The following is a 22,089-nucleotide window of genomic DNA, read 5'->3' as shown; positions in this document are numbered from 1 at the left end:
TAGACAGCCTGGCTTCTTGATCTAGCATTATGTATGCTAAATACTGTTTTGTGTGTTGAATGTGACTTGTCAAGCTGTGGTAATTACCTCCTCTAATGCGGAGACAGGCTGTCTGGAATGTTTAGTAATTCGCCCATCTGAAGGTGTATTGAAGCCCCCCCCAGTGTGTGATGTGTAGGTGGAGAGTTTGTTTGTTCCTGTGATTACTGAAACATGCCTTGTAAACTGTATATAAACCTGAAGGCGAACCATGAAAAGTGTTCATACATTTTGACTCAGAGAACTGAGCTTGTCTCGTTATTTCTGGGGAATTGGTATGGATGTCGTCTGCTAGATTGTGGAGTGTCAGATAAGCGGTCGTGACTGATGGAAGGGAAATCGTAAACGGTGGTGACCGTTACAGCGTATATGAAATCAATGCAGGTAAATTACAACAAGAACTAAAGGCATCTATTCTGGTGCGATTATTCCCAAAGGTAACATTTTCATATGGTGCTACCCTTAACTGCTAAAAGGAAAAATCTAATTTATTATGAGCCGCTGAACTCTGATCTACTTGCTTATTAAATAAGCTGAACCACATGGGGTTCATGGTCAAAGATATACTGCACCCATCTGAAGGTTAAGAAAAGACTAGAATGTGGAAAAGGTGCCCCAAGAATATATAGTTTGATCCATTCATACTCACACATAGAAAACATAAAATAAGTCAAATACAGTTGACTTAAATAATGAAATATATACCATATGGAAACTTACCTAACTTTGGAAAGCTTTTGTAGAACAATACTTAGTTTTTCAAGTATTTGCACATCAACTTTAGAATCCTTAAGTAAAACAGCACAGGTCCTAAAAAATGATTCCGTGCTACATGACTCCAGGAATGGCTGCAAAAATCCTGCAACATACACAAAACTACACATTAGTGGTTTATTTTTATGCTCAATTACAATTTGTCTATCATGCAGTTACCTCTTTTCCAATTACTCCAGAAAAAGCTTAATGTTCTAACAAATGTGCACACATGACACATCTAAGATCATAATTTGTCAGTCTTTTAAGCACCACAGCCATACAGAAGCAAAAAAAATACTTCAGTAGGTAGTATGCATTCATAAAGTATGTAAAAATCCCACCTCCCATGAAGAGCTGAGTTTTTGACAGTGATAGAAAAGTCACGTTTTGAGAGTTGGTGAAGTTGGGTGCAGACACAAAGGGGGTTATTTACTAAAACTGGAGAGTGCAAAAATAGGATTGTTATAACAGCGTACCTGTAAAATCCTTTTCTTGGAGTACATCACGGGACACAGAGCTGCATAGTAATTACTATGTGGGTTATAGGCCTACCTTTAGGTGATGGACACTGGCACTCCCAAGACAGGAAGTCCCCTTCCAGACTAGGAGTACCTCAGTATTTGTAGCAAAGCAATAAGTATCTCAAAATGAGGGACGAGGGCTCTGTGTCCCGTGATGTACTCCAAGAGAAGGATTTTACAGGTAAGCTGTTAAAATAAACCTATTTTCTTTTTCCTACATCATGGTGCCATCAGGCGTGAGGACCTATACTGCAGCCTGCAGCACACTGCGCCCAAAGGCGATATCCTCAGGCCTTCTTACATCCACCTGATAGAATCTAGTGAATGTATGGACTGAAGACCAAGTTGTGGCCTTCCAGATCTGAGTCATGGAGGCTTGGTAATGACTGCCAATGAAGCACCAACTGCTCTAGTAGAGTGCGCTCTGACTTGAAAAGGTGGAATGCTGCACTATAAACCATAAGCCTCACCAATAGCAAGCAGAAGCCACCTGGAAATAGTAGATTTTGATTCAGCCTGCCCCTTCCTGGGACCTTCTGACAGCAAAAACTGAGCAGTTGCCTTAAGATAGACCTTAACTGCTCTCACTACATCCAAAGAATGTAATGACTTCTCCTCCACAGAATGAGGTTCTGGAAAAAAAAGAGATTTTTAATACAGCTTACCTGTAAAATCTTTTTCTTGGAGTACATCACGGGACACAGAGCGGCATTCATTACTATATGGGTTATATGGAGTACCTTCAGGTGTTGACACTGGCAATCTCAAACAGGAAATGCCCCTCCCTATATAACCCCCTCCCATAGGAGGAGTACCTCAGTTTTGTAGCAAGCAGTATGTCTCCCAAAATGGTCCTCAAAAAAGAGGGGTGGGAGCTCTGTGTCCCGTGATGTACTCCAAGAAAAAGATTTTACAGGTAAGCTGTATTAAAAATCTCTTTTTCTTTATCGTACATCACGGGACACAGAGCGGCATTCATTACTATATGGGATGTCCCAAAGCAATGCTTACAATGAGGGGAGGGAGAACATCTCCAAGACAAAAGGATTTAATTTAGAGATATACTCAAATCATAATAAATCCAACTTAGTTGAGAAAAATAATCTTAAATTTTTAAATTTAACTAAAAAAAGAGGAGCCCCCGGAATCCGAGGGTCTCAAACTGCAGCCTGCAGCACTGCCTGCCCGAAGGCAGTATCAGTATTCCTTCTTACGTCCAACTTGTAGAATTTTGTAAACGTGTGGACAGAAGACCAGGTTGCCGCCTTGCAAACTTGAGCCATAGAGATCTGGTGGTGTGCTGCCCAGGAGGCGCCCATGGCTCTAGTAGAATGAGCCTTTAATGATACTGGAGGAGGCAACCCTTTCAAGCCGTAGGCCTGAGTGATTAATTGCCTAATCCACCTGGAAATGGTGGACTTTGCAGCTGCCTGCCCCTTCTTGGGCCCATCCGGTAGAATGAACAGCACATCTGTTTTCCGGATCTTCTTTGTAGCTTTAAGATAGGCCTTCATGGCCCTGACAATATCCAAGGTATGCAGCAACCCTTCCTTTCTGGAAGTAGGTTTAGGGAAGAAGGATGGTAATACCAAATCCTGGTTCAAATGAAAACTGGATATAACCTTCGGTAGGAAGGAAGGATGAGGGCGGAGAACGACCCTGTCCTTATGAAAAATAAGATATGGTTCCTTACAGGATAAGGCCGCTAGCTCCGAAACTCTTCTTGCGGAAACTATGGCAACCAAAAATACTAACTTCCTTGTCAGTAGAACCAAAGGAATATCAGCCAACGGCTCAAACGGTTGTTTCTGTAAACTTGACAGAACAAGATTTAAATCCCACGGACAAAGCGGGGATTTAACTGGAGGTCTAATACGTAAGACCCCTTGAAGGAAGGTCTTAACCAGCGAGTGGGTGGCCAGCGGCCGCTGAAACCACACTGACAGAGCAGAAATCTGTCCTTTGATTGTGCTTAATGCCAATCCTTTATCCACTCCTAGCTGGAGAAAACTTAATACTCTATCGATGGTAAATTTGCGAGAAAGCCATCGCTTGGACTCACACCAGCCTACATAGGCCTTCCAGACCCTGTGATAAATCACCCTAGAGACCGGTTTCCTGGCTCTGATTAGGGTAGAGATTACTTTCTGAGACAGACCTCTACCCCTGAGAATCAGGGATTCAGCTTCCAGGCCGTCAAATTTAGATGCCGTAAGGCAGGGTGGAGGATCGGACCTTGCGATAGCAGGTCTGGCCCTAGAGGAAGAGTCCAAGGGTCTCCCACTACCATCCTTAAGATTAGTGAGTACCATGCCCTTCTGGGCCATGCTGGAGCTACCAGGATGACTGGTATGTGCTCCACCCGGATCCTGCGCAGCAGGCGGGGTAGTAACTGGAGCGGGGGAAACGCATAAAGAAGTTTGAACTGATGCCAAGGGCAAACCAACGCATCGGTTCCGCAGGCCATCGGATCCCTTGAACGGGACATGAACCTGTCTAGCTTCTTGTTGAGTCTCGATGCCATGATATCCACGTCCGGCACTCCCCATCTTTGGCAGAGTGCTTGAAAGACTTGTGGATGCAGAGACCATTCCCCCGGCCATAGAGTCTGGCGGCTTAAGAAGTCCGCCTGAAAGTTGTCCACTCCTGGAATAAATATTGCCGATATGCAGGGCACATGAGCCTCTGCCCATAGGAGAATCAAGCTCACCTCTCTCTGAGCGGCTTGACTCCTGGTTCCCCCTTGGTGATTTATGTATGCCACGGCCGTGGCATTGTCTGATTGAATTCTCACCGGGAACCCCTGCAATTTTGACGTCCAAGCCCTGAGGGCTAGTCGAGCAGCTCTGAGCTCCAAGATGTTGATGGGCAACTGCTTCTCTGGCTTTGCCCAAGTACCTTGGCGAGTGCAACCATCCAAAATTGCTCCCCAGCCCGTCAGGCTGGCGTCTGTGGTCACTATCTTCCAAGCCACTGGGCTGAAAGACTTCCCCTTCAGTAGATTCTGAGGGTCTAACCACCAACACAGATTTTGTCGGACTCTTGATGAGAGCAGCAACGGGATATCCAAGGCCTGTGGCCTTCTGCTCCATGCTGACAGGATGGCTGCCTGTAGGATGCGAGTGTGGCTCTGGGCGTATGGTACCGCCTCGAATGTGGCCACCATCTTGCCTAGTAACCTCATACATAGGCGAATAGTCGGTTCTTTCTTGCTTAGAACCAGTAGGATTAATTCCTTGATGGCTTTTACCTTCCTCAGAGGTAGGAACACTCCTTGTTGTTCTGTGTCTAATCTCATGCCGAGATATTCCAACTGCCTTGTGGGCTGGAAAGCTGACTTTTCTCGATTTAGGACCCAGCCGAACCTCTCGAGGTATTGGACCGTGAGGGCCACTGCTCGCTCCAAGCCGGGAGACGAGTGATCTATGACTAGGAGGTCGTCCAGGTATGCTAGGATCGTGACCCCTTGGATCCTTAGTTTGGCTAGGATTGGAGCTAGGACCTTCGTGAACACCCGGGGGGCCGTAGCCAACCCGAAGGGAAGCGCCACGAATTGGAAGTGACGCGAAGCCACCATGAAGCGTAGATATCTTTGATGTGGCTGATAAATTGGAACATGAAGGTAGGCATCCTTTATGTCTATGGACGCCATGAAGTCGTCCTTCTGGAGTGTGGCAGCTGCTGACCGCACGGATTCCATCCGAAATGAGCGGATCTTTAGATATGCATTTACCATCTTTAGGTCCAAAATTGGCCTGACATCTCCATTGGATTTTGGGATGATGAATAGGTTGGAGTAGAAACCCAGCCCCTGTTCCAGGACTGGTACCTCTACTATTACTTCCTGGGAAAGTAGATGATCTAATGCCGATCTTAATGCGGCTCCCTTTTCCGGATCGTTTGGAATCCTCGACTTCTGCAAATGAGGAGGAGGAAACCTTAGGAAATCTAATTTGTAGCCTGTGGCCACGGAAGACCGTACCCACTCGTCGGGAATGCTGGCTTCCCAAATCTCTGAAAAGAGTCGCAGCCTTCCCCCCACCTTCGTGGGTGGGGGCGCCCCTTCATAAGGTTGGCTTGGGGGCTGGTTTTGCTGGTTTGCGAAACCACTGCCTTTTGCCTCTAACAGCCTGTCCTTGTGATCTGCTGTTGAAGCCGAAGTTTGCTTTTGCAGGAGGCCGTCGATACTGCTTGGCATTAGAGGGCCCCTGCCCAGGGGAATACTGTCGTTTAAACGCAGGTCCCTGAACCTTCTTCTTAGTTGGCAAGAGAGTACTCTTGCTGTTTGAAATGGTCTGAATGTATTTATCTAGGTCTTCTCCGAAGAGTCGTCCTCCATGGAAGGGGAACCCTACCAGGAGCTTCTTGCATGGGGGCTCAGCCTCCCAGCTTTTTAACCATAAGAGTCTTCTCATATGGATAAGGGATAACGATAAACGTGACGCTTGCTGGATAGAATCCTTGATTGCGTCTACCGTAAAACATATGGCCTTAGGGACATCCGAAAATTTTTCTGCCTGCTGGGCCGGAATAAGTTTAAGCATCTGCTTAAATTGATCCGATAATGCTTGAGCGACCCCAATCGCAGCCACAGCTGGCTGTACTACTGCCCCTGCAGTAGTGAAGGAGTTCTTAAGTAGTGCTTCCAAGCGCTTATCAACTGGATCCTTGAACACCTGTATGTTTTCTACAGGGCATGTTAACGATCTGTTAACACATGAGATGGCTGCGTCCACTGCAGGAGTAGCCCATCTTTTGGAAAATTTTTCTTCCATGGGATATAGGACAGAGAACCTTTTAGGTGGTAAGAAGATCTTATCTGGCTTGTTCCAATCTTGGAACAAAATTCCCTCTAATAGAGGATGGATCGGAAACACAGCATTGCTTTGAGGCGCCCTCAGTGAGCCCAAAGCTGAAACCGTCGATACCTGGAGATCTGGTACTGGCAAGTTGAATGCCTTATGGACCAAGTCCGACAATCCTTGAATCCACCAGCTCTCCCTCAGGGAGACTGCCCCAGACTCCTCTGTATCCGGGTCTTCGATCCCTGAACCTACTTGGTCCGTGTCCAAGAGGTCGTCCAATTCCCCTGAGGAAAGGACCTCCTCTTCTGAGGGTCCGCGCTCGGGCGACGGAGATCTATTCCGCTTACTGCCCCGCATAGCTGCGGCTATCATTTTACCCATGCTTTTCTGCATCTCTTTTAAAGAGGTGAGTAATACCTCCTCCGTGACCATCTTAGGGTTGGACTGACCCGCGTCAGCTCCAGCCCCAGATCCCGATGGCCCCAAGGCTCCCTGTGGGGAAAGCAGCGGCATAGCTTTGTCTGAGACCTCAGACTCTCTGGGGGAATCCCCACCTCTTGTACCCTCTGACCCGGATGCCATGGTACAATACCGAGGTACACCTGCTACCTATTGGTATTTGGAACTATAAAAGTTAATTGCCCAAACACCTGTTTGGGGGATAAAAAATGCTTCCTCTCCCCTAGATGACTTTTTTTTTTTTTTTTCGTTTTTGTTTCAAATCCAGGAAAGAAAAAACATTCTGTCCCCCTGAGTAGTATTGCAAAGAAAAACTATGAGATGGAAAAGAAACAGCCTATTTCTAGGCTTGAAAAACAGTCCTCTGAAGACTGCAATATCCTTTCTGGCCACTGTGTGTCCTCGGCGCCCCGTGCTGCCGCTCTGGTCTTTCTCCTCAGTTCCAAAGTATTGAATGGAACAAACAAGGAAGGGCCGCCCCTTCCTTTAAGCCACTGACCCGCCCTTCCCCCCCAGCAATCTCAAACAGGAAATGCCCCTCCCGACAGGGGGAGGGGGGGGGGATTTGGGAGGAAGGGACCTCTCTGTTCCAGCAAACTGCAGCCTGCAGCCTGGAACCATGAGGAGGTCAGCGTTTTGCCTGCTTGCAGGCTCTGAGGAGGAAGACTGAATGGAGCATCGCCTGGAGGCTTGCAGGTAAGCATAGCTCTCTGACACACACATATATTTTTATATAACACAGGCCCCACTCAATGCTTTTCCAACACTACAAGGGAGGTCACATCTTATGGGGAATAATACATATAGAGCCATCCTATCTTTATGATATGTGACTAGTTTGCCAGATGCAGTGCATAACTTTAGGCATGTCCCCTGTGACCCCCCAGAAAAAAACCTGCTAAGAACCAAGTTCCGCAAGTTTTCCCCTCACTTACCTGCTCCATGCCGCAGGACTTTGCCAAGCAAGAGGCCCAATCTTCCCCCATCTCCGTGGGGATGTCTAGACCTTCAGGCCCTGGGTTCCTATGAAGGATCCACTGTCCTGGGCCCATATAGCACCCTGGCAACAGAAAACTTTAGGTACCCAAAGGTTTCTAAGTTCTGGGCCCAGGGTCCAGCTCTCTAAAAAGAAAAGCATTATGGGCTATACCCCAACGGTTTGGGGTCCGGTTACTGACCACTTTAGCGCTGAGGCTTTTTTGGACAGAACCGGTAGCTCACCTAATCCCAAGGATGCGGAGGCAAGCTAAACCATGACTAACACCTAAGACACTGGCGTAAAAACTGAGGTACTCCTCCTATGGGAGGGGGTTATATAGGGAGGGGCATTTCCTGTTTGAGATTGCCAGTGTCAACACCTGAAGGTACTCCATATAACCCATATAGTAATGAATGCCGCTCTGTGTCCCGTGATGTACGATAAAGAAAATGAAGGGAGAACAATATCTTGGTTTAAATGAAAACATGACACCACTTTAGGTTGAAAGGTTGGATGAGGACATAACACTACCTTATCCTTGTAAATAATCAAGTATGGCTCCTTACAGGAAAGAGCAGCCAATTCTAGCCACCAGGTAGACCAATTTCCTATTCAGAAGGACTAAAGGAATATGGCGTAATGGCTCAAAAGGCTGTTTTTGCAATGTGGACAGAACCCAATTCAAATCCCATGGACACAAGGGTGATTTCACTGGTGAGTTGATCCCTGTTACCCCCTGAATAAAGGCCAGAATCAAAAAATGTGTGGCTAGCGGTCTTTGAAATAATACAGACAAGGTTGAGACCTGGCCCTTGTAAGAAGGCAAGAATTGTACCTATGACATACTTTCGAGGATGCCAACCCTTGGCTTCGCACCAAGACACATAAGCCTTCCAGACTCTATAATATACGATTCTGGAAGCCAACTTCCTTGCTTTAATCAAGGTATATACTACCGACCCTGAGAGCCCTAGCTTCCTCAGAATGTGGGATTCAATAGCCAAACCATCGAATTTAGAGTTTGTAAGGAATGGTGGAAGATTGGTCCCTGCGAGAGCAGGTCTGGATGAGATGGAAGGGTCCATGGGTCCTCCAGAGCCATGTTTAGGATTTCTGTGTACCAGGACCTTCTGGGCCATGCCAAGCTACAAGAATCACAGGCTTTTCCTCCACCCTGATCCTGTGAAGAAGTCGTGGTAACAGCTGAATTGGGAGAGGGACCGCATAAATCAGTAGAAACTGCTCCCAGAGAACTACCAACGCATCTGTCCCGGACGCGAGTGGATCCCTTGTCCTTGACACAAACTTGTACACTTTCTTGTTGAACCTAGATGTCAACAGATCTACGTCCGGGGTCCCCCCATCTCTGACATATGGCCAGGAAGAGATGTCGGGGTGAAGAGACCACTCCCCCAGGGGCAACTGCTGGTGACTTAAGAAGTCCGCTTGCCAATTCTCCATCTCTGGAATGAAGACCGCAGACAAGCAAGGAACATGCCTCTCCGCCCAAGCCAGGATATGGTTCACCTTCTTTTGGGCTGCGTGACTCCTGGTGCCCCCTTGGTGATTGATATAGGTCACTGCTGTGCCATTGTTGGATTGAATCCTGACAGGACAATTCTGCAACCCGAGTTTCCATGCCCTCAGAGCTAGACACGCTGCCTGGGAGTTCCAGGATGTTGATGGGCAAGGCCTTCTCGACTTCTGACCATCTGCCCTGCACAGTCATCTCTCCTAGGACTGTACCCCAGCCCAAAAGACTGGCATCTGTAGTAACCACCTTCCAGGTAACTGGAATGAAAGACTTCCCTTTCTGCAAATTTCTGGACACCAACCGAGGTCCTGACGCACCCTTGGAGTCAGGTACATAGGGAAGTCCAGAGCTTGGATCTTCTTGTTCCAGGTGGAGAGGATACTGTTTTGTAACAGTCTTGAATGAAATTGAGCATATGGAACGGCTTTGCATGAGGCCACCATCTTCCCTAACAACCTCATACAGAGGCGAACGGAGGGGCTCTTTTTTGATTTGACCACCTAAACCAGCTCTTTTACAGATCTGACCTTTGCCCTTTGGGGAAAAAAACTTTCCTCTGATCTGTGTCTATGAACAGACCCAAGTACTCCAGCCTCTTTACTGGTTGTAGGGAAGACTTCTCTGAATTGAGAATCAAACCCAAGTATCTCAGATACCTGACCGTGCTGAGGATACCCTGGTTCAAGCGGGTTACCGGCTGATCTACCAACAGCAGGTCGTCCAAGTATGCCATTACTGTGATACCCTGAACCTGGCCAGGAGCCGAGCGAGAACCTTTGTAAACACCCGGGGTGCAGTAGGCTAGGCCGATTGACTCCATGCGAAAAGACCGGATATTTAGAAATTGATTTAGACGCTTGAGATCCAAGATAGGTCTGACATCTCCATTTGGCTTTGGAATTGTAAAGAGATTTGAATAAAATCCCAAGCCGTGCTCCTCTGTGGGGACCTTTATGATCACCCCTTGGGACAATGGCCGGTCTAGTGCCAGAAACAGAGATTTTTCTCTTTACTGGATCTTTGGGAACGTTTGATCTCAGAAAATGAGGCGGTGGAAACTCTCACAACTCTAGCTTGCAACCTAGAGATACTGTGGAGATGAGCCATCTGTCCTGGAGTACTGCAGAAGCCTCCCCCCCGCGCCCCACTCGATTGAGCTGTGGCGCCCCTTCATAAAGAGGCCTTGGGGCTCTGCTTAGTAGGTTTCTGCCCTCAGGACTTTTTATGTCCTTGGGCCTGGCCTTGAGGTTTTCCTCTTGACCCTGACGGCGGAGGATGTCATAACTGCCTAGAGGTCGATGTCCCTGGAGCTGGAGAGGAAGACCATTTAAAAGAAGGATGCCTACTTTTCTTTACTGGTAGGCGAGTACTCTTCCCACTTGAAATCTTTTGGATGCATTTGTCCAAATCATCCCCGAACAACCGTTCCCCGTGAAACGGAAAACCAGCCAAAAGCTTTTTGCAAGGCGCCTCGGCTGACCAATTTTTAGAATCCTTAATAGCGTCAACTGCAAAACATAATGACCTTGGCAGGTCGGCCAAGTCTCGGGCTTGCCGAGTAGGAACAATCCTGAGTACTTGCTTCATTTGATCTTTCAGGGATTGACAAATGCCTAGCGCTGCTATTGCAGGCTGGGCTACAGCACCTGCCATATAGAAAGAGGATTTTAGTAAAGATTACAGTCTCTTATCTGTTGGATCCCTGAACATTATCTACTGGACAAGTTAGACTTTTATTCACACAGGAGATGGCAGCGTCGACTGCTGGCACACTCCACCTCCTGGTGAATTTCTCTTCCACGGGATACAGTACAGAAAATGTCTTAGGAGAAAAAAAAATGTTTATCCGGATGTTCCCAATCCTCATATACCAGCTGTTCCAACAAAGGATGAACAGGAAAGCTATATATGGTTTGTGGGGCTTTCAAAGAACCCAAGGAAGAAACAGGCCTCCCATCCTGTTAAGGGCAACTTAAATGCTGAACGAACCACCTCAGTAAGGGATTGCACCAGCAATTTTTCAGATTGTGAAGCTGAAAAAGGTTCTTCCACGGTTGATTCCTCTGAAGAGGAATCATCAGTCTGACCCTCTTCCTTTTCTCCTGAGGGCATCCCATCTTCCCCTGCTCATTTTTCCTCTGTGGCTTGAGGACTTAGAGCGGGGAGGGGGGAGATCTACTGCACTTCTTTCCACCCTGGGAAGAAAAAGTGATGAAAGATGCCAACCGTTCTTCCAAGCCTAGGAAAGAACTTCTTCAGTGACATAGGCAGGGGCTGGGGAGGCTGGGGGGTCAGGGGCAGCTGCAGCACCTGACAGCTCCAATGACTCACCCTGGTCAGCCAGCTCTGGTCTATCTGGGGAGGATAGCACTGTGGAGGCATGGCCAGGATCCTCTGAGCCCGACAGAGAAGCATTTGGAGCCCTCTTAGAGGAATTTGTCCCTGTTTTAGCATCCTTTGTCCCCGAATTTCTGGAACGCATAGTACTAAACACAAAAGCAGAGGTACTAAATAAAAAACACATCCACTGCTAAACTAAACTCCAGCCAAATGCTACCATCCACCGTTTAGCCTGACGCTAGTAATTTTGTCAATGGAGTGCCTGTATCCACCACTCACGGTCCCCAGCGTTCTTGTGTCCCTCTGCAGCTTTGCCCCTCCACGAGGTGACTAGTTTATATGGGAGACCAGCCCTGTGCATGTGCCGTGTGGGAACGTGGACGCCGAGCCACGCACATCACGGTGCGTGCAAAGCCACGCCCCTCCTCGTAACGCCTACCGGAACCTTTAAACCTACTTCCCACGCTCGCCGTTCGGGACCAGGCACGGAGGGAGAGGAGAGAAAAAAAACAGGACCCCCGAGGTAAGAGATAAACGGGCGCCAGTCGCCACAAGTCGGAAGCGCGCTGCCGCCACCGATGGGGGGGCCCGCACACACACACACACGCTACTGTTCGACCACCACCACCCCCTCCTGAACATCTCACCATGGCTGGACTGCACCCTGGAGGAAGCCTGCTGAACTGAGCAACACACTGAAGGTATGGGATAGGTATGCTACTTGAATACCCTCTAGTGGTGGGGAACAGGTGTGACACATTACTTAAAAGAAGAAATCTATATAGCACTTTGGATGGATCTGGTTACATAGCTTGCTTGATCCCGAAGAACCTTCCAGCGGAGCTATTCAAAGTACATATTTAACTGGAGGTACTCCCGGTCTGGGAGGGGTTATATAGGGGAGGGGACTTCCTGTCTCGGGTGTGCCCGTGTCCATCACCTAAAGGTAGGCCTATAACCCACATAGTAAATACTATGCAGCTGTGTCCCGTTATGTACATAACTGGTGCATTGAACTCAATCAGCTTCCAGGTAATTTTGTCAAAGCTTGATTGAATAAGCTGAAGTTAGTTTCTGGAACACGCTGCACCAGATTCTATTTTTCGGAATTGGTGCAGCACCACAAAGTCGGCGCTGCAACAATTCGGACAGTGCCATTGCGGGCAATAGCCGCCGATTTGATATGTCAAATTGCATGCCAAATCGGGCCAATGTAAATATGGGCTAAATCCACCCCAAAAGTATACACATACAGGTGTCAGGTACAGGAAAGAAGCTCAGCTACTCTTCCACTGAAGTGAAAAAGATTTAATGTTGACAATTAGTGTTATTTTGGATTTTCAATAATGCCCCATTTTAAAACACAATATATAAATGTTTTAGAAGTTTGGAATAGTTCCCGTTAAATGGTTCATGTAGCTCCTATACAGCCACCCATACTGCATATATCCTTTATACAAGGACAAAAAGGGTGTACAGTCACTAGCAGGTGAACTCTACACAAGCTCTCTTATAAACCGTATTTTCTAGACTCCCCCATCCCATACGTTTTCTATATATAATGTTTGGATTTCACTGGCAGCAGATCACACAGATGACAGGAATAATAAAAGTGTAAAAGAAAAAACAATTCAGTAAAGTAATGATCCGCAATTACAAAAGTCACACCGAGTTCAGTTTTCACGTAATCTATAACATAACTATTAATCTCCAGCTGGTGAAAGCTATCAAGGGTAAGCTGCAAGATGGCACTGTGCAGGCTTATTGCCCTCCGCACATCAAAAGAGACCAGCTTTATTTCTGAATTTAGGCGAAGACATTCTGTCTTTAGACTAAATTAGAATTTATAAAGCCCAATCTTTATGGCTACATAAACTACATCCACTTTATTAACATTCTGTCAGCCACACAGTGGTGAGGAATTACAATGAAGGCAAAAAGATGGTGAACAAAGGCTGAAGAATAAACCCTGGATTTAAAAGGTTCAGTAAACTGTAAAAGTGGATATACTATATTGAACCTGCTGTGCAATACAGTAAAAAGAAAGGTCCCTTACGGGGATATGTGCTTAAGTTCAAAGGTCGGGGGCCTGGAAGTTATATGACAACAGACAGGCTTATTGTTGAGGTAGAAATGTGTATCTATGCTATATAATTTCTGAACATGAATTCTAAGTCTGTACTGATAGAAAACTGGGATAGTAAAAAGATAAAATAATTATATAAAATGTTCTAAAATGTAAAACGCTGAAAGCACTGGATCTGCGTAAAGATATCAGCGATATCAATGCTGCCATCTTGTGTCTGGTGAAAATAAGTAAACGAATTTCAAGAGATAAGCCGATACTTGTATAACAATGGTTAAGAAACTATATTTATATACAAGGTTTTGTGTTTGTTGGGATTTCAGAGTTGGTTACTGTGCTGCATATAACAATTTAGTACAATACTAATGTTTGGTAATGTCATTTTAACCAGGTAATGATTTTAAACTGTTCAGTAGTACAACACACCTTGCATATACCGTTTTGTATAATTATTCAGTAAACATATTAATGTTATTGCATGTAAATTAGCAGATTAAAAAAATAAAAATGTTGCTCTTCTGCCTGTGCTGTATAGCAGGAGCTAATTAGTTGATATGGGTTACTGAACTATCCACATGACACCAATGTACAGCCTTATCTCTACTGTATATAGAAATAGCACAGGATTTCCCCACACATACACAAACTCACATATACACACACACACACACACACACACAGAATGGAGTTACAGCCAAGGAGACCGAGGATGTTCACAATGGTGGGGGGGTGGAGGACTAATCTGTACAGTGTGATATTTTCAGATAATCATTCTGCTCTGAGCACTTCTGGGTATGCAGCGGTCAAGCAGTCAGGAAAGGAGAAAACAGTCTGTATTTGATTTGTTCCAAAGCAGTCCAGGGAAGACATCAGAGGTGAGGAAGACATAAAAAGGGCCTGTCAGGCCGAATGCACCATTATTAAGGGTAGGGCTCATCTTCCCCATGTGATACTAATAAAGATAGGTGAAAAATAATAATAATAATAGTAATTTCTAAAAGTATTAGGGCTGAAACAACGAATTGACATAATCGATTAAAATCTATTATAAAAACAGTTGTCAACTATTTTCATAATCGATTAGCTGGCCTGCATACAGAATGCATTATTTGTTTACATATCAGGAAACACAGTGCAGCACACATACAGCTCGGTACAACAATGTAGATGGGTTTGCAAGTGCCTGAGAGCATGTGAATGTGTGAGCAATGCCTCATAGAACATATAGTCCTGGGCAGAAGGTAGTGATTTCAAGCGATTCTAAAAGGCGTTTTTTTTTTAACTTTATGCATTAAAAGGTAAAAAAAAAAAAAAAATATCTGTATACTTACCTGATCCCGATCTCAACCCAGTGCTGTACCTGAGAGCCGCAGCACTGCTCTCTCTCTGCCTTCACACAGGATTTAAATGCAGCAGCGGGAGCCAATGGCACCAGCTGTTGTCAATCATAGCCTGTGAGGAGAGGGGGGCGGAGCTGGGACGCACTGCGTGTGTCAACAGAAGCACACAGTGCGGCTAGGGATTTTAGCCCATTTCAGCCTTGTGTAGGTCTACAATCTTGTCCCCGACATCCTTGGACAGCTCTTTGGCCTTGGCCTTGGTGGAGAGATTTAAATCTGATTGATTGATTGCTTCTGTGGACAGGTAACAAGCTGAGATTAGGAGCACTCCTAATCTCAAGCTCGTTACCCGTATAGAAGACACCTGGGAGACAGAAATCTTGCCGATTGATAGGGGATAAAATACTTATTTCACTCATTAAAATGCAAGTCAATTTATTCCTTTTTTTTTTTAAATGCGGTTTTCTGGATATTTTTGTTGTTATTCTGTCTCTCACCGTTAAAATAAACCTACCATTAAAATTAAAGATTGATAATTTGTCAGTGGGAAAATGTACAAAATCAGCAGGTGATCAAATCCTTTTTTCCCCCCTCACTGTAATGTTTTAGTGTTTTTAGGCTTAACCACTTAAGCCCCGGACCATATTGCTGCCTAAAGACCCAAGGTGCTTTTACAGTTTGGGACTGCGTCGCTTTAACAGACAATTGCGCGGTCGTGCGACGTGGCTCCCAAACAAAATTGGTGTCCTTTTTTCCCCACAAATAGAGATTTCTTTTGTTGGTATTTGATCATTTCGGCGGTTTTTATTTTTTGCGCTATAAACAAAAATAGAGCGACAATTTTGAAAAAAATGCAATATTTTTTACTTTTTGCTATAATAAATATCCCCCAAAAACATATATAAAATTTTCTTTTTTTCCTCAGTTTAGGGCGATACGTATTCTTGTACCTATTTTTGGTAAAAAAAAAATCGCAATAAGCATTTATCGATTGGTTTGCGCAAAATTTCTAGCGTTTACAAAATAGGGGATAGTTTTATTGCATTTTTATTAATTTTTTTTTTTTACTACTAATGGCGACGATCAGCGATTTTTTTCGTGACTGCGACATTATGGCGGACACTTCGGACAATTTTGACACATTTTTGTCATTTTCACAGCAAAAAATGCATTTAAATTGCATTCTTTATTGTGAAAATGACAGTTGCAGTTTGGGAGTTAACCACAGGTGGCGCTGTAGGATTTGGTGTACACTGTGTGTGTGTTTACAACTGTAGGGGGGTGTGGCTGTAGGAATGACGTCATCGATCGAGTCTCCCTATATAAGGGATCACTCGATCGATGCAGCGCCATAGTGAAGCACGGGGAAGCCGTGTTTACACACGGCTCTCCCCGTTCTTCAGCTCCGGGGAGCGATCGCGACGGAGCGGCTATAAACAAATAGCCGCGCCGTCGTCCCGGATCGCTCCCCGAGGGGACCCGACCGCCGCAAGTCGTGGGGGGGGTCCCGATCGGACCCCCGACCCACGTCTAGGCAGGGACGTACAGGTACGCCAATGTGCCTGTACGTGCCATTCTGCCGACGTATATGTACATGCGGCGGTCGGGAAGGGGTTAAAATGTGCATTATAGAAAATGTTTTTCTGAGGAATAATGCAACAGAAGGTGGCCGGCTTGGAGTTCTGCATTAACGTGAATTATAAATATAGTACTTACTGGTCTCCATTGAAAGTTGAAGTAAAATATCAAGGACGCTGGAAATAAGTCCTCTATTGGTGAGATGTAGAAGATGTACAACCATTGGCACAGCCTGATACTCCAAGAACAATATTCTTCCCTCATCACATTTCAGGTCCATGCAAAGGGAATCCAAGGCCTGGGCTAGGTAGTCCACTGAAAGTAATATAATAAACATGTGACATACTGGACAAAATATATATGTCTGCATAGTACAATATGAAACTATAGATAAAACTATATAGGAGTACTTAAAGTGGTTGTAAAGCCAGGTTTTTTTTTTTTTTTTATCTTAGAGATGCACCGAAATTTCGACTGAAAATTGGGTTATCGGCACTTGGCCAATAAAAAGAAAAAAAAGGTGCCGATAATGGCTTTGAATTCACAGCAATCTTGCTGTGATTTTACCAGGCATCTGGTGCGGTTTTTCATAGGTCATGCGACTCAAAAAAACACATAAAAAATGTTACACGGGTGCGTTAATGAGGTGTTCGTTTTTATGCGTTTTTTTTTTTTTTTTTTTTAACCGACCAAAAATGCAGCAAGCAGGATTTTTAACACCACAATGTAAGCCCAAATGACCAGTGTGCAGACATAAATAGAATTTAAAAAGGGATACATTTTTTGGTTTCGGTTTCCGGCCAAATGAATTCTGCATTTTCGTTTGACACCAAAAGTTCTATTCGGTGCACCTCTAAGTTTATGCATTAAGATAAAAAAAACTTCTGTGTGCAGCAGCCACCCTAATACTTACTAGCTATGACTAAGCACTGAAGCTACAGTGCGAAACACGTTCGCTTTTGTCCAATTTTTGCTGTGGCATGTTCATTTTGTGAGTGATTTTAATTAAAGGAACATTTTTGGAGTGCGGCTGTCCAAGTTTTCTTCATATTTTTGCACACCCTAATACTTACCGGAGACCCATCTAAATCCAGCGATATTGCACGAGAGAGTCAGCTGTCCGTGATTCCCCTCCTCATGGTCCGAGACCGCAGCGCAGCACCATTGTGAATTGCCTGGGAGTCAGGTGCGATGCGAGTCAATGGATTTCCAGGTTTCCCGCATCGCACCAATGTGAACCGAGCCTCAAACCTTACTTTGAGATCAGGCTTGTAGTGCTACAAGCAGAGTAGCTTGTAGTCCCACAAAAGTTAAGGGTTTTCTGTAGAAGAGTTGTTGTCTTACAATAGAGCCAATTTATGACAATATTGCCCAATTATTTTGTATGACCTTTTTTCAACCATACTGTCCCTGTGACCATTTGGCTCCGCTCCGATGTCCCCCCCCCACCACCTCAGGCCAAACGCGGTACTGCACACCGTTTTGGCCCGAATCGTGCTAGTTTTTGTGAGACAACACTCGCAAACAGAGTTACGATTTTAAAAAATACAGTGCTCGTATTGCAAAACGCTTGTTAACTGTGTTACTCGCAATCCGAGGTTCCACTGTAGTTGCTTTCAAATGTATTATTACTTTAAAGTGGACTTAAACTCAAAACAGTGAAGAGTTGCTATGTTAAATAGGACATCTAGAAATGTTAGTTGTGATTAAGAAAATATAGTGAATTTTCCTACTATGTTTAGGTTCCTAGGAAAATATGGCCAGCAGTGCAAAATTTACCATTACTGTGTAAAATGGGGACCTACCTAAATTAAACATTTAATCTGTATCCAATCAGGCAGGCACTCATACTAATTGTGCAACGAAATGAAAATTCAGGATGCACTTGGCTGAAAACCAAAAAGGAATTTTTTTCTTTAATATATACTGTATTTATCTGCATATAAAACACGCACAGGCATATAAAACGCACCCTAACTTTAAGAGGGAAGTTTCAGGAAAAAAAACTTTACCCTCTATTTTCAGGGTAAAAAAGTGAGTGTTATACGCCAGAAAATACAGTATTTTTATATTATTATTGTATTCAACTTTTTTTACCGTATTTATTGGCGTATACCGCGCACTTTTTTGCCCTGAAAGGGCAAAATCATGGGTGCGCGGTATAGACTGATACCCGTGCCGAGTTTTGAATACTGCGCCGACATATACCGAGCGCAGTACACTCGGGTATAGTCGGGCAGTCTCGGCACCTTCCGCGCTCACGTCCTGGACGTCAGCGCGGGTAGCCGAGCATTGCCGACAATACACAAGTGTACTGCGCTCTGTATATGTCGGGGCAGTATTCAAACTCGGTGGGAAACGAGCGGGGAGGACGCCGCGAGGACGCCGCAGAAGAGGACACCGGACCCACTGAAGAGGACACCGGACCTGCCGCAGAAGGACACCCGAAGCCGCAGAAGGACGCCGGACCCGACGAGGCCGCCGATGGACGCCGCGCAAGACACCAAAACTTTAAGTACAAAAAAAAACATTTTTTCCACAGGATTCGGGTCAACTTTGGGGGTGCGCGGTATACCGCGATAAATACGGTAATTCGTTTTTGAAGTGCTTTTATGTTAAATAAAAGCTCAAGAAAAATGCATTACTTTCAAATAATGTTTTGTATGTCATCATACTGGTATGTTGTGCTTCCGTTGCAGTGCAACGCACCTCCCTATTGAAATACATTGAAAATGTGGCAACAAAGCATCTCCCACGTTGCATTTTTAATGTGGCTATTGAATCACATGACCCTTTAAAAAATTTGTTAACACCACTGCGCTATCGTGTTAAATTGGTGGCAAATGAAATTTTTTTGTTTTTCCGTGGCCATTACCAGCAAAATGCCGATAACCCTTTTTTCGGCCGATAATTTTCTGCGGTCGATATATCTCTAATGCAGGCCATACTTGGGTCGTTTTTCAAACTAATTTTCTTCTTGAAAACTTAAGGCCAGGACCAATATGCAGGCAAAGGACCTGGCCCTTTTTTGCTATAATAAATATCCCCCAAAAATATTTATAACAAAAAAATGTTTTCCTCAGTTTAGGCCAATACGTATTCTTCTACATATTTTTGGTAAAAAAATAAAAATCGCAATAAGCGTTTGATTGGTGTGCGCAAAATGTATAGTGTATAATTTTATGGCATTTTTATTAATACATTTTTTTTTTTTTTTACTACTAATGGCAGCCATCATCGAATTTTTTCGTGACTGCGACATTATGGCGGACACATCGGACACTTTTTTGGGACCATTGTAATTTCCACAGCGAAAAGTGCTATAAAAATGCACTGTTTACTGTGAAAATGACACTGGCAGTGAAGGGGTTAACCAGGAGGGGGAGCTGTAGGGGTTAAGTGTGTACTAAGGGAGTGTTCTTACTGTGAGGGGGGGGGGGCATGGATGTGCGTGTGACGTCACTGATCGTCGTTCCCTAACACGGGGAACAGAGGATCACTGACACTGACACTCACCTCTCCCCGTTCTTCCTCTCTGTGACCTGATCGCGGGACACCAGCTGCGATCGGGTCCGGGGGTCCCGTGGGCGCAGTCACAGAGGACAGGACCGGGTCGTGAGCACGCTGGAAGTGGCGCGCTCACGACCCACGGCTGGGCATCTTAAAGGGGACGTACCTATACGTCCATGTGCCCAGCCGTGCCATTCTGCCGACGTAAATAGTCGTGCGGCGGTCCTTAAGCGGTTAAAATCAGAAATTTGTTGAATCTATGGTACCACCATTGATTTAGAAATTCGACCAACAAAGCATTCAATTTCCCCTTATGCGGCTACAGAAAAAATTTGTAGCTGTAAAATCTTCTTTTATTTCCAGGTCAACTCATGCGCATTTCTTTTTTGATTATATTTCTTGCACGATTCTCCCATCATCGATTAGAAATTTGTTTGTTTTTCAAAAGATTTCCAACATGCCTGATCACTCAAATTTGATGGCCGCACGAAAATGGCCCACTATTGGTGCGAAATTTGAAAATTCTTAGTTCCGATTTTCGAAAGACCCATGTATGGCCGGCTTCACTCATACTAAAAATGAAAAACAATGTGTTATTAAAAGATATTAACAAAACATTAACAGCGCTAAAAATGAGCCTATAAATGGCTTATGAGTCCAATACTCATGTACTGCAATGGTAAATTTGAGAAAGTTTTTAGGACTATATATACATCACATTAAATTTGCCTAGTGGATATATAACATGTGTTTCCACTCTTTGTAATTTCATTAATGGTAGTCCATGCAATTCCTCAGATGTAAACTGTTCTTTGTTAGGAGTGATCCCACAGTATAGACGTTTGTCTGCTCAAATGCTGATAGGGACTCTCTGTGATTTCCCCCTAAGGTTTTGTACTCACCAGAATGTAGTACTTTAAAATCAATGGATACATCCACTTGTAGTGATCACGCATCGGTTCTCCTCCTCTGGTGTGTGGTAATGATCCGTATGTTCTTTAGTCAGTGTAGCAGAGAGACGGTTTCATAGGCATGTCATCCCCGACCTGGGAGCTGTGGTTCATGCAAGCCGACAGGATCTGGCGTTCTGAACTTCAGGTGCAGCAGTGCTTGTAAATCACTCCTCAGCGATGAGATGTGATTTACAAGCACTGCTGCACCTGAAGTTCAGAACGCCAGATCCTGTCGGCTTGCATGAACCACAGCTCCCAGGTCGGGGATGACATGCCTATGAAACCGTCTCTCTGCTACACTGACTAAAGAACATACGGATCATTACCACACACCAGAGGAGGAGAACCGATGCGTGATCACTACAAGTGGATGTATCCATTGATTTTAAAGTACTACATTCTGGTGAGTACAAAACCTTAGGGGGAAATCACAGAGAGTCCCTATCAGCATTTGAGCAGACAAACGTCTATACTGTGGGATCACTCCTAACAAAGAACAGTTTACATCTGAGGAATTGCATGGACTACCATTAATGAAATTACAAAGAGTGGAAACACATGTTATATATCCACTAGGCAAATTTAATGTGATGTATATATAGTCCTAAAAACTTTCTCAAATTTACCATTGCAGTACATGAGTATTGGACTCATAAGCCATTTATAGGCTCATTTTTAGCGCTGTTAATGTTTTGTTAATATCTTTTAATAACACATTGTTTTTTAGTACTATTTTATTATAATAGCTGCTTTTCTACTGCACAAAACAATTATCTATTCAACTATCTTTCCATTGAGCGCTAGGATCAGAATAATCCGTTGGCTTTTTTCTGATACAATTTTTTTCATACTAAAAATGGTTGATGGTGAACCTAAAGGAGATTGCACAATCAGATTGGAACATGTATGATCAGTCACATTAAATTCTGAGATTGTTCCCCAACAGACAGCCATTTAGAATACTTGTAATAAAGGCATAACAGAAATGTGGATGAGGATACACAAAATGCTGAGAATATTACTGTTGACATATAGTATGTATATGGTATGGTATGTGTATTTTGAAATTCTTAGAACTGCCATGAGCCAGTAAATTATTAAAAACTATTCAGTTGGTTTATAAAAAGTCAATGTAAATGTAGTCATTTATTTATTTTGCTAATATGAGAACATATCAGCATGAAGCTTT

General features: G+C 44.5%; 1 protein-coding gene across 2 annotated transcripts in view; it reads right to left on the bottom strand.

Moving 5' to 3' along the window:
- CCDC138 (coiled-coil domain containing 138) overlaps positions 1-22,089 on the bottom strand; it is a 74,026-nt gene that overhangs the window by 3,978 nt on the left and 47,959 nt on the right. For both annotated transcript variants that reach the window (XM_040336473.1, XM_040336472.1), the window contains exons 13-14: positions 16,576-16,752; positions 760-898 (exon numbers count right to left, since the gene is read on the bottom strand). In XM_040336473.1, the coding sequence (XP_040192407.1) occupies positions 760-898; positions 16,576-16,752 (316 nt within the window). The remainder of the gene's footprint in view (positions 1-759; positions 899-16,575; positions 16,753-22,089) is intronic.

The sequence above is a fragment of the Rana temporaria genome, chromosome 2, assembly GCF_905171775.1.
Source record: "Rana temporaria chromosome 2, aRanTem1.1, whole genome shotgun sequence".
NCBI lineage: Eukaryota > Metazoa > Chordata > Amphibia > Anura > Ranidae > Rana > Rana temporaria.
The sequence above is the reverse complement of the archived record's forward strand: the minus strand, read 5'-3'. Positions and strand labels throughout refer to the sequence as shown.